This window comes from Barbus barbus, assembly GCF_936440315.1.
Source record: "Barbus barbus genome assembly, chromosome: 50".
NCBI lineage: Eukaryota > Metazoa > Chordata > Actinopteri > Cypriniformes > Cyprinidae > Barbus > Barbus barbus.
Genome location: NC_136728.1, coordinates 7502698 through 7515773, shown reverse-complemented (window position 1 = coordinate 7515773; position 13076 = coordinate 7502698). Strand labels below are relative to the sequence as shown.

Sequence of the window (13076 nt, the reverse complement as noted above, 5' to 3'; positions counted from 1 at the left end):
TTATCTGTCTATCTATCTGCATGTCTGTCTATCTAACGTTATCTGTCTATCTATCTGCATGTCTGTCTATCTGTCCGTCCGTCCGTCCATCTATCTATCTCTGTGTCTGTCTATCAATAATTTGTCTCAGTATGAAACTGATATGTAAACTATCTGTTTGTCTATCTAAAGAGTCAAAATACAGACTTCATAAAGAACCTGTCATTTATTTTCATATTTATAACATATATTGCAGTCTGATTAATATGAAAAAGTTACTCAGAAATAGAATGTGTTTTTAATAACAAGGACATGGATTATGCCATAGCCAAAAATATATAGCACTGTAATGGGAAATTATACAAAATTAGCAAACTATATTTAAAAGCAGGCATCTCTGGATATTCACTTTAGTAAATCAAGCACCATCTGAACCTCTAATGAGAAAGAATATATTTTTGCTTAGTTCCCAAATAAAAGTTTGTTCTATTTCATTCCCAGATGCATGATGGTCCGGTATGGTCCTGGGCCTCCCCAAAGTCCCCTTAATTTGAGGAAGAAAAACAAAATAGGAAGACAAAAAAATGAATATCAGGCTTGTATTCAGAAGGGTAAGTTATGATCAGTACATGATCGGGACTCACTTGAGAAGTCCATGCCAATACAAATGAGGCATGAAATCAGCTTTCATGTGGTACATGACCCTGCTCTCTTTGCTCTGGTCCACAGGGAAGGTCTCCAGCGGCTGCCCGTCATAATCAAATTCTGCCAAGATCACGGTGTTGTAGCTGGTAACCAGTGGACAGGAGGTGTAGCCATCATACTGCAACATACATTAATAGTAATAATTATTATTCAATATGTAATATTTTTCTTATTTTGAAAGATGAAATTTGAAATAGTTATTAGTATATCTGCAATTTAATTAATGTATGTATTATTTACATACATATGAATAAACTTGCTGCTTTTTGTGTAGTTATTTAAAGTCTGCATGAAATCAAAACTGACTTTATTTACTTTACTAGTGCACATGTCTTGATGTGAACAATTAATCCGTGCAAGTTAATCCGCTGAAAAAAAATAGTTTGTTTTGGTAATCTTTAAAAAAAAGTTCCTTCTCTGATGACGCCAGGTTGCTATGAGTGAGAGACAGAGAAGAGCAGCGCAAAAATAAAAGCAAGCCCTCTGTTCAATATTCTGTTTCAGCTGGAAATACATCACTACACTGAAATAAAGTCGGCAGCAACTTCTGGTTCACACGGACTTTAAGGAAAACAGATATTTTGGAACAGCATAACACCATGCTACTTGCAATATTTCTGTAATAGGCATGCATAATGTGCATACTTCTAATATTTTCAGCATGTGTAGGACAACCACATATGCTAAATTGTTCAGTAAACAACACGCTGACTACCCTGTGTGGAATAACTATCCCACAATGCACTGGACCTAATTTTCCCTTTACAGTGTGAGAAATTAACCAGAATTTCAGCCAAATTTGTTTTTGCAGTCTCCATCTTGACTAACTAATAAAATATCACTTATTCCAAAAAATATCACTGGCTTATTTCATTCCAAACACAGAAATTGTTTTGTTAACACTACGCCCCCTGGTGGTGCACACTTAGGCAAGACAGGAAATAAGGTTGGAGGAGCAAACAGTGGAAAACCACATTAATGTTTATCCTTAAACATACTTACTGTCTTATCCGGCGTCTGTTTCTTCAGAACTCTGCTGACAGTTCGGTCGAGTACTGCAGACTGCGCGGCTGTAGAAGTTTATAGTCACAGATGATTCTCATGGTCATCTCATTTCAATAAAACAAACACTAACAGCTCACCATGAAAATCAGCTCAGTGAATGGGGAGGCAACCACTGATCAATGGTGGAAAATGAATGAAGCAGGTTCTAGACCTGTCTGATAAGTAGTGATAATTAGGTAGAAAAGGTTTAATGAGCAGGGACTTATCTTGCCCCCCCCCCTCCCAAAAAAACCCCACAAGAATATGGGGTGTAAAGAAACAAGTTTTTGTCAGTGTTTTACCTACTGCTGCTGCCGTTTTGGACGTGGGTAGATTGGTGCAGTCTCCAATACCAAATACATTGGCATAAGTCTTATGCTGAAGAGTGTGTTTATTTACATCCAACCAGCCGGCTGCATCTTCCAGCGAGGAGTCTTTCAGCACTGCAGGTGGTCCCATTGGAGGGGTGATGTGGATCATCTCATACTATGACCAACATGAAGGGTATGTGAGACACTCAAACTACTGCTTAAAGGGTTACTCCACCCCAAAATGAAAATTTTGTTATTAATCACTTACCCCCATGTCGTTCCAAACCCGTAAAAGCTTAATTCATCTTCGTAACACAGTTTAAGATATTTTGGATGAAAACCAGGAGGCTTGTGACTGTCCCATTGCAAGTATGAAAGACATCTTCAAAATAGCCCATCTGCCATCAGTGGTTCAATCATAATTTTACGAAGCGACAAGAATATTTTTTGTACGCAAAGAAAACAAAAATAATGACTTTATTCAACAATTTGCGGCTGACACAGAACATCGTACGCAGTTTGCGTCCAGCGGATATTCTCCAAAATGGCGCTACGCTGACGCGGAGGAGACAAATTTTGAATAAAGTCATTATTTTTGTTTTCTTTGCGTACAAAAAGTATTCTCAATGCTTCATAACATTCAGATTGAGCCACTGATGGCAGATGGAGTATTTTGAAGATGTCTTTCATACTTTTCTGTGCCTTGACAGTGGTAATTGTTTGGCAGTCAATGGGACAGTCAAAAGCCTCCCAGTTTTGATCCAAAATATCTTGAATTGTGTTCCGAAAACAAGCAAAGCTTTTATGGGTTTGGAACGACATGGGGGTAAGTGATTAATGACAAAATTTTCATTTTAGGGTGGAGTAACCCTTTAACAGAACTAAAGATGTTTTTTGTGTAATTTATCAATGGCTACCTTGAAAACCTCTGTCTCCCCAGGTTTGTCCAGATTCTCAAAAACGGCTTCCTGTTTATCGGCCCTGACCTCGATGAGGTTCTGCCTGAGGTTTACGTTAAGGTCCCGCTTCTTCACAATCTCCCACAAGACATCAGCGTATTTCTTGACCACAAACAGCACTGGTAAGGAGGTATTATAAATAATGTTGGCTTTGGACCTTTTTCCTGTCTAAAAAAAAAAGAAGAAAAAAAAAAAACATTGTTTAAAAAATATTGAGTATTATTGAGTTGTAAACATACTGTGACAGTACCATGTTAATATTTTGGTACTGAATGATTACCATATTCATTTATCATGGTATTTACATGGCACTCCAAGCTACTTCAAGTAACATCATGGTATTACAAACAAAAACATGGTATTACCATGATATATACCCAATAAACATGCAATTACCCTTGTTCATGTCAACAACATGGTATTGCCATAATACGTGTCCAAAATACATGGTATTATCATAATATAGGGCCAAAAACATGGTATTACCTTTATTTCTGTCCACAAAATATGGTATTATCATGGTACATGTCCAAAAATATTGTTTTACCATGATATATTGCCAAAAGCAAAGTATTACCTTTACTTCTGGCTACAAAATATAGTATTACCATGGTACATACAGTGGGTACGGAAAGTATTCAGACCCCCTTAAATTTTTCACTCTTTGTTATATTGCAGCCATTTGCTAAAATCATTTAAGTTCATTTTTTCCCCTCATTGATGTACACACAGCACCCCATATTGACAGAAAAACACAGAATTGTTGACATTTTTGCAAATTTATTAAAAAAGAAAAACTGAAATATCACATGGTCCTAAGTATTCAGACCCTTTGCTCAGTATTTAGTAGATGCACCCTTTTGATCTAATACAGCCATGAGTCTTTTTGGGAAAGATGCAACAAGTTTTTCACACCTGGATTTGGGGATCCTCTGCCATTCCTCCTTGCAGATCCTCTCCAGTTCTGTCAGGTTGGATGGTAAACGTTGGTGGACAGACATTTTTAGGTCTCTCCAGAGATGCTCAATTGGGTTTAAGTCAGGGCTCTGGCTGGGCCATTCAAGAACAGTCACAGAGTTGTTGTGAAGCCACTCCTTCGTTATTTTAGCTGTGTGCTTAGGGTCATTGTCTTGTTGGAAGGTAAACCTTCGGCCCAGTCTGAGGTCCTGAGCACTCTGGAGAAGGTTTTCGTCCAGGATATCCCTGTACTTGGCCGCATTCATCTTTCCATCGATTGCAACCAGTCGTCCTGTCCCTGCAGCTGAAAAACACCCCCACAGCATGATGCTGCCACCACCATGCTTCACTGTTGGGACTGTATTGGACAGGTGATGAGCAGTGCCTGGTTTTCTCCACACATACCGCTTAGAATTAAGACCAAAAAGTTCTATCTTGGTCTCATCAGACCAGAGAATCTGATTTCTCACCATCTTGGAGTCCTTCAGGTGTTTTTTTGTGTCTTGCACTGAGGAGCGGCTTCCGTCGGGCCACTCTGCCATAAAGCCCCGACTGGTGGAGGGCTGCAGTGATGGTTGACTTTCTACAACTTTCTCCCATCTCCCGACTGCATCTCTGGAGGTCAGCCACAGTGATCTTTGGGTTCTTCTTTACCTCTCTCACCAAGGCTCTTCTCCCCCGATAGCTCAGTTTGGCCGGACGGCCAGCTCTAAGAAGGGTTCTGGTCGTCCCAAACGTCATCCATTTAAGGATTATGGAGGCCACTGTGCTCTTAGGAACCGTAAGTGCAGCAGAAATGTTTCTGTAACCTTGGCCAGATCTGTGCCTTGCCACAATTCTGTCTCTGAGCTCTTCAGGCAGTTCCTTTGACCTCATGATTCTCATTTGCTCTGACATGCACTGTGAGCTGTAAGGTTTTATATAGACAGGTGTGTGGCTTTCCTAATTAAGTCCAGTCAGTATAATCAAACACAGCTGGACTCAAATGAAGGTGTAGAACCATCTCAATTATCATCAGAAGAAATGGACAGCACCTGAGTTAAATATATGTGTGTCACAGCAAAGGGTCTGAATACTTAGGACCATGTGATATTTCAGTTTTTCTTTTTTAATAAATCTGCAAAAATGTCAACAATTCTGTGTTTGAACTTAAATGATTTAAAAAAAAAATGAACTTAAATGATTTTAGAAAATGGCTGCAATATAACAAAGAGTGAAAAATTGAAGGGGGTCTGAATACTTTCCGTACCCACTGTATATGTACAAAATACATGATATATGGCCAAAAACATGGTATTACCCTTGTTCATGTCTATAAAACATGGTAGTGTCATGGTACATATCCAAAATAGTTGGTGTTACCATGATATATACACAAAAAACGTGTTTTTTATGATATTTGTCCAAAGATCATGGTATTACCATCATACATGTTCAAAATGATAGTAATAGCATGTTATTTGCATAAGTGTATAAATAAAAGGGGATTATTTATGTACATAGTACATTATATTTATACATAAAATCATGATTGTAACCAATTTTTAGGGATCTCAATGATTAAGAATGAACCTTTCTCAGGAAGGCATCAGAGAGATACATGATTTTCTGAGGAGCTCCTCCACATTTGATGGGAGTGTTTGGGTAGGTGAACAAAGCATTGCCTTCCTTGAAGTTCTTCAAGGCATTCCATGTCTTTTCCACTGTTTTCACAGAGTAGTTTGAACCGATTTTGGGATGTTCAAACCCTTCAGGCAGGCCCTTGATCTGGAATCATCAGAAGGAAATCAATTAGATTGACAACTTTGACAAGAAAATCTCACCAAATATCACACGAGAAATTGTTAACTCAAGATCATTTTTATCTTTGGTTTTATTAATTCAGAGTTATCTTGTACTACGTTTCATTCTGTGAAAACAGATACTGTTTCATATTTCTTTGCATATACAGTATCATGTCAGGTATGACCATAAAATCCAAACATAAAACAAAGTTTTAAGTGTTTAAGTGTTATTTAACTTGAACTTTGTTATCAAGTCTGATAGACAAATGTAATTAATATTACATTAAGATTGAAAACTTCCTCTGGAAGTTTCACCCCAAAACTACAGGAGCCAAGAATGCTTCTCTCAGAAAGAAAGTGCATATAAAAGTGGAAAACTAGCAATTTAGTCTATTAATGACATTTATAACATACCTTTTCATAATGCAGCTGAAGGCCAAGAGCTACAATCAGATAATCATATGAAATCTGAGAGAAAAAAGAAAAAACTTAACAGTTACATAATAAAAACTACTAAGGCTGGGTTAAGTTTGATCAAAGTGAGCGTTCCAGATCATGTGGCAATTTAACAATGTCAATATGATATTCCTTCGAGTTTTGCAACATGTTCATGTTACTTTATATCACACTTCGTATCAGCTATGACTGTTTTATAATGACACACCTTCATGGTTCAATATAATGTGCAGTATCACATTACACAACATTACTGCCTCCACAAAATTTCACAGCAATTTCAAAAGACACTTTTCTAAACTAATGCTATGAAGAAAAGCACTGCTCTTTCACAACACATGACACTCGGAGACACATTAATTGTTAACGCTCAACCTAAATACCTTTTTCCCACAGTCTGTGTGGACAGTGTTGTTCTTAGGATCAAATTCGGCCACTTTGGACCTGACCCATGTCACCCCTGATGGAATCACACTCGCTGTTGATCGTCCAGAAGATGCAACACTTTTGGCCCCTGCGCCAACTAACGTCCATATCGGCTGATAGTAATGCACCTGGAGTCAAAAGTGCATTAGATGTCATTTTGAACATTGATGAAACAGTGCAAAGGTTTTTAAATAACGTACTTCAAAAATTCAAAAGTTTGGGGTCAGTAAGATGTTTTTATATTTCTGAAAGACATCTCTCATGCTCACCCAGGCTGCATCTATTTATTAAAAATTACAGTAAAAACAGTAATATTATAAGATATTATTACAATTTTAAATAACTGCTGTCTATTTTAATATATTTTTAAAATGTAATTTATTTCTGTGATTCAAAGCTGAATTTTTAGCAGCTATTACTACAGTCTTCAGTGTCACGTGATCCTTCAGTGTAAAAAAACCTTACAGACCCAAAAACATTTGAACAGTTATTGTACATGTCCATTCAGTGTGAACACTAAATAGGAACTTGTTAAACCTGAATCCCAGCACGTACGTGACGCCTCAAGAACAGACAATAGGGGTCTCTTAAAGGCATACCTCACTAGGTTCCACGATGGCCACGTTTTGCGCGCCGACCTTTCTTTTCATGCGTGCGGCCATCGTTATGCCGCCGCTCCCACCACCGAGCACGAGAACTTTGTAATGGTCCTTAGCGGCCAGCCCAGAGCTGGTGTGAATTTGCGAGCTAATGACAGAGAAGACTCTGCAGTACTGCCTGGACAGTAGCAGCTGTGGATGTAGCTGGCCTGCCATGGTGTGCGCTTCTGTAAGGAAACCAGAGAAAGGAAATATGTGAACAAGTTATAGCCAAAAATAATCTTTGCAACAATCACAGTGCATAAAAAAGAATGGATATCAATACATTCATGTTAAAAATATATTTGAATATGAATACATTGTACACTTTTTGCCATGGAATTAAACAAAAAGGTAATTGCGACTTCTCATAATTCAGTTTTTTTTTTTCTGGCAATGCAGAGAATAAACTATATAAAGAATTCTGACTTTTAGCAATTCTGAGTTTGTATATCACAGTTCTGAGTTTATATCTCACAGTTCTGAGTTTATATCTCGCAATTCTGAGTTTATATCTCGCAATTCTGAATATCACAATTCTGAGTTTATATCTTTGCAATTCTGAGTTTATATCACAATTCTGAGTTTATATCACAATTCTGAGTTTATATCTCGCAATTCTGAGTTTATATCTCGCAATTCTGAATATCACAATTCTGAGTTTATATCTTTGCAATTCTGAGTTTATATCTCGCAATTCTGAGTTTATATCTCGCAATTCTGAGTTTATATCTCGCAATTCTGAGTTTATATCTCGCAATTCTGAGTTTATATCTCACAGTTCTGAGTTTATATCTCGCAATTCTGAGTTTATAATATATCTCGCAATTCTGAGTTTATATCTCACAATTCCGAGTTAGTATCACAATTCTGAGTTTATATCTCGCAATTCCGAGTTCATATCTCACAATTCCGAGTTTATATCTCACAATTCCGAGTTAGTATCACAATTCTGAGTTTATATCTCGCAATTCCGAGTTTATATCTCACAATTCTGAGTTTATATCTCACAATTCTGAGTTTATATCTCACAATTCTGAGTTTATATCTCACAATTCTGAGTTTATATATCACAATACTGAGTTTATATCTTGCAATTCTGAGTTTATATCTCGCAATTCTGAGTTTATATCTCACAATTCCGAGTTAGTATCACAATTCTGAGTTTATATCTCGCAATTCTGAGTTTATATCTCACAATTCCGAGTTAGTATCACAATTCTGAGTTTATATCTCGCAATTCCGAGTTTATATCTCACAATTCCGAGTTTATATCTCACAATTCCGAGTTTATATCTCACAATTCCGAGTTAGTATCACAATTCTGAGTTAATATCTCGCAATTCCGAGTTTATATATCACAATACTGAGTTTATATCTCACAATACTGAGTTTATATCTCGCAGTTCTGAGTTTATATCTCGCAGTTCTGAGTTTATATCTCACAATTCCGAGTTAGTATCACAATTCTAAGTTTATATCTCGCAATTCTGAGTTTATATCTCACAATTCCGAGTTAGTATCACAATTCTGAGTTTATATCTCGCAATTCCGAGTTTATATCTCACAATTCTGAGTTGATATATCACAATACTGAGTTTATATCTCAATTCTGAGCTTATATCTTGCAATTCTGAGCTTATATCTCACAATTCTGAGTTTATATCTCGCAATTCTGAGCTTATATCTCACAATTCTGAGTTTATATCTCGCAATTCCGAGTTTATATCTCACAATTCTGAGTTTATATCTCACAATTCTGAGCTTATATCTCACAATTCTGAGTTTATATCTCGCAATTCCGAGTTTATATCTCACAATTCTGAGTTTATATCTCACAATTCTGAGCTTATATCTCGCAATTCTGAGCTTATATCTCACAATTCTGAGTTTATATCTCGCAATTCCGAGTTTATATCTCACAATTCTGAGTTTATATCTCACAATTCTGAGTTTATATCTCGCAACTCCGAGTTTATATCTCACAATTCTGAGTTTATATCTCACAATTCTGAGTTTATATCTCGCAACTCCGAGTTTATATCTCACAATTCTGAGTTTATATCTCACAATTCTGAGTTTATATCTCACAATTCCGAGTTTATATCTCACAATTCCGAGTTTATATCTCACAATTCTGAGTTTATATCTCACAACTCCGAGTTTATATCTCACAATTCTGAGTTTATATATCACAATACTGAGTTTATATCTCACAATTCTGAGTTTATATATCACAACTCCGAGTTTATATCTCACAATACTGAGTTTATATCTCACAATTCTGAGTTTATATATCACAATTCTGAGTTTATATCTCACAATTCTGAGTTTATATATCACAATACTGAGTTTATATCTCAATTCTGAGCTTATATCTCACAATTCTGAGTTTATATCTGGCAATACTGACTTTATATCTCAATTCTGACCGTATATCTTGCAATTCTGAGTTTTTATCTCACAATTCTGGATTTATATCGGGCAATTTTGAGATAAATTCAGAATTGTGAAAAAAAAGTCCAAATTGTGAGATATAAACTCAATTGCAAGAAAAAGAGACTGAATTGTAAGATAAAGATTTATTTTTATTCCATGGTTGAAAGAAGCTTTCATAGTTATAACTGGCAGACCAGACCAGACTTTGACTAAACTGGTTAACCACATTTAGGCAAGTTGGTTAACCAACTGATTTTTCTTTTAGAACATTTTTCATATGGAATTTAAAAAAAGTCATTTTAATAAAAACGGCAAAACAAGCAGAGGCGAACAAACTTCCCACAACGTATCAATTTGTGTCAACAAATATATACATGAATATGTACCTCTATACCTATAAAATTATAAAAGCCTTGAAACTTCAGAAAAGTTGTGATGACAGCTTCTCAGAAGCCCTTTTTTGTTGTTCCCAAAATCATCTCCAGGCAAATCTAGTCTACTTGAAATATAGTCAAATTGTAAATGTCCTTTAATCTTAAAAAATGTAAAGAATGAAAAAAGAAATCTTACGGCTTGCATGTATCTACTCGCCTTTTTCTTTTCAGAACTGTCTGTGTGTTGAGAGAGAGTCCTCACGTCTGTTTGATGAAACACGGTGTTACATTGTCAAAAACATACTTCCTATCATTCCTACACAACACGTCTGACAGTTAAACTAAAGCTGAGTCATGATACCTGGCACTTTTGTGCGGATATGGCTCAAAACCTATCGAGCTGCCTACTTAGACAACATTTTTGGGCATCATTGTATCTCACGGTCTACCTAGACAGCATTTGTTTTGTCTCAAAACCTGGTGAACAGCCTTTCTGTGTAATTTAAACATGACTGTGTCCAATAATTTAGTGAGCAGCCTATCAAAACTGAGGTTAAATGCCCTAAAATTCTGTCCAGCTAGCTAGTTGTAAAGAAGGACATTGTATTTTCAATGACAATACACATCCCTTCTTGATTTATAACCCCAACAATAACAAAAAAGCATGGAAATGCAGCGGACTACATCCTATGTTTGACTTCTGCGATCATTTGCAGTTTGTTGTGCTACATGCGTAGTCAAATTAAAGCTGCGTGTATACACTAATAATTCCCTTATGCACGATATAACAGCAAAGTGACACATAACAGTTTCTGACACATATTAAATACTGAATTGGAGTGAAATCAGGTCTTACCGGAGTCTGTGACAGGCCTGTAACTCTCTCCACTGTCAGTGTTACAGAAACAGTAGAGCTGCGGGTTGTTTTCCTGCTTCTGCTCGCTTTGACGCTTTATTGCTCGACAGTCAGCAACGCCGCGCGATTGTGCAATTTGGGCCTATCATAAATCTTTATTTAGACTAATTATGATTTTATAGCCCTCTATGCATGCTTTTAGGGTAGTACAGAACTCTGAACGCACGCACAGCACAAGCAAACATATGAAGTTAATGCCGCTGCTGTAATCGTCCAGAAGGTGTCGCCCTCAAACCAACTGCATTATTATCAGACAAATAACACTCATTACAGCCCGCTGAACACAAATAAACTAACAGCATTTCAATTAAACATTCAGTCTCAGATAGATTAAGTTATTCGTTGTTATAATTGTAATAAATCTTACACAAAACCAATTCTACTTGATTTAAATACGCATATTGTAGCATTTAACGATTCCATTCATGTTGCATACAGTAAATGTTATATGTAGACAATAAATTAACCATGTTTTTTTTTTTTGTATAGTGATTTTATTTTATTTTTACTTATAACAACAGTAAACCTACACTAGTGTATTAACGTTGATATTAAAATATTTTATATATTTATAGGCCTCTTAATTATTGAATAATATAATATTTACATTTACATTTAGTCATTAAGCAGACGCTTTTATCCAATAATATAATCTAATATAACCAAATATATGTAAACGTTATATAGGGTAAAATATACAGACAACAAATTAACCTTTTTTTTTTTAAAGTCAGGATCTTTTTTTATGTCCTTTTTGCACTGTATTCCTAGTCTATAAATGAATCAAAAACAGATATAATCTTTAATTAATTAATCGTTCACATCACCGGTAATACACTAGTGTTTTGGGTTAAAATATTTAAATAAAAAATATTTAATATATTTATAGGCTTATTAATAATTGAATAATATTATAATATATTGTTGTGCTGTGCTGTAACCTTCCGCAAAACGGCCGTTTGTGCGCGTGTGTGTGTGCGTGCGCGCGCGCGCCGTTGACAGAGCTCGAGCGCGAGTAGCGGGACTCAGGAGGCTGATATTTAGGCACCTGTCTGGTGTTTTGTGTCTTTAATCTCTCATGGACGCATTACTCCACCCTGTCTCTGTAGCAGAGCCATAGATGAATGGATGGAGCATGTTTTCGGTGAGCGCTGTCTGTTGTTTATAGTTGATCGTGATGTAATTTAGTGAATGAGCTGCACTGATACACCGCGGTTATGAGCGTTAAAGTATATATATATATATATGTATATAGCATATATAGTCATTCAGTGGAAATACACTAGTGTTTCTGTAGCAAATCTTTCATATAATCATCGATCTTATTTTACATCCACTGTATGTGTAATTGACTACAGGCTTTCCATTATTGGGCTGTAAGGTTTACCTTGGCTCTGATTAATTTGTCTGTTTAGACATTGAATAATGGTAGCTGCTAATAGATAGTGTATTCTCAATGTTTATTGTAATTAAAAATGTTATAAATATAATCACTACAATTACATGACTAAATATTGCAAATAAATATAAAATATAGCCTAAATATAATTGCAATGTATCAAAATAAATTATATTTATTTAATTTAACATCTAATATGTAATTTAATATTATTTAGAATATATCCAGTGAAATATGTATAATATGTAACTATATAATAATAATTGTCGTTTTTATTGTTTTAAATATTTTTATGTCTATATAACAGTAAATGTGGGTAAACGTTTTATTTTTTGTGTTTTAAAATATACCTATTTTGTAATATGTTTGTAATACATGAGTATATAGCAATAATAATAACAGCAATGATAATGCTAATTATTATTATATTTATATAGCAATAAATTTAGGTTAAACTTATAGATTAATATGTTTTATTTAAATAATAATGGATCTAGTTTAATTTGTTGGTTGTGCATATGTGATAATAACAACTACAACAACAACAACAATAATAATAATAATTATTATTATTATTTAAAATATAATTGTTGTATATACTTATATAACACAATAAATATGTTTTATATATGTGTATATGTATATATATACATATATATAGTTTTATTACATTAAAATAATATATAATA

At 35.2% G+C, this 13076-nt stretch overlaps 2 protein-coding genes across 5 annotated transcripts in view; one reads left to right on the top strand and one right to left on the bottom strand.

Annotated features, from left to right (window-relative positions):
* Nucleotides 1-188: 188 nt before the first annotated feature.
* Nucleotides 189-11199, bottom strand: LOC306868475 (sulfide:quinone oxidoreductase, mitochondrial-like). 4 transcript variants are annotated; one of them, XM_079414660.1, is made up of 11 exons: nt 10929-11199; nt 10269-10336; nt 7221-7447; nt 6579-6749; nt 6154-6207; nt 5528-5722; nt 2957-3166; nt 2031-2214; nt 1687-1754; nt 624-802; nt 189-523 (listed from the first exon to the last, which is right to left on the bottom strand). In XM_079414660.1, exons 3-11 carry the CDS (start codon nt 7434-7436, stop codon nt 466-468), a joined length of 1335 nt encoding a protein of 444 aa, XP_079270786.1. In that variant the 5' UTR covers nt 7437-7447; nt 10269-10336; nt 10929-11199; the 3' UTR covers nt 189-465. The 4 variants fall into 4 exon arrangements, with proteins under 4 accessions (XP_079270786.1, XP_079270787.1, XP_079270788.1 ...); XM_079414661.1 differs by having other exon boundaries at nt 10290-10336; XM_079414662.1 differs by lacking the exon at nt 10269-10336 and having other exon boundaries at nt 10929-11195.
* A 754-nt stretch (nt 11200-11953) lies between these two features.
* The window catches only part of LOC306868149 (putative phospholipid-transporting ATPase IM), a 34101-nt gene continuing 32978 nt past the window's right edge, over nt 11954-13076 (top strand). The window contains exon 1 of the mRNA XM_079414197.1: nt 11954-12132. The gene's annotated coding sequence lies outside the window, so the exon portion shown is untranslated. The remainder of the gene's footprint in view (nt 12133-13076) is intronic.

Excerpts from the sequence above, each read along its gene's own strand:
- LOC306868475 (XM_079414660.1), bottom strand. The coding sequence starts at position 7,436 with ATGGCAGGCCAGCTACATCCACAGCTGCTACTGTCCAGGCAGTACTGC. Across the intron at positions 2,215-2,956 it reads GGGAGACAGAGGTTTTCAAG|TATGAGATGATCCACATCAC; the intron begins GTAGCCATTGAT and ends TGTTGGTCATAG. Across the intron at positions 524-623 it reads TATTGGCATGGACTTCTCAA|GGGACTTTGGGGAGGCCCAG; the intron begins GTGAGTCCCGAT and ends CCTCAAATTAAG.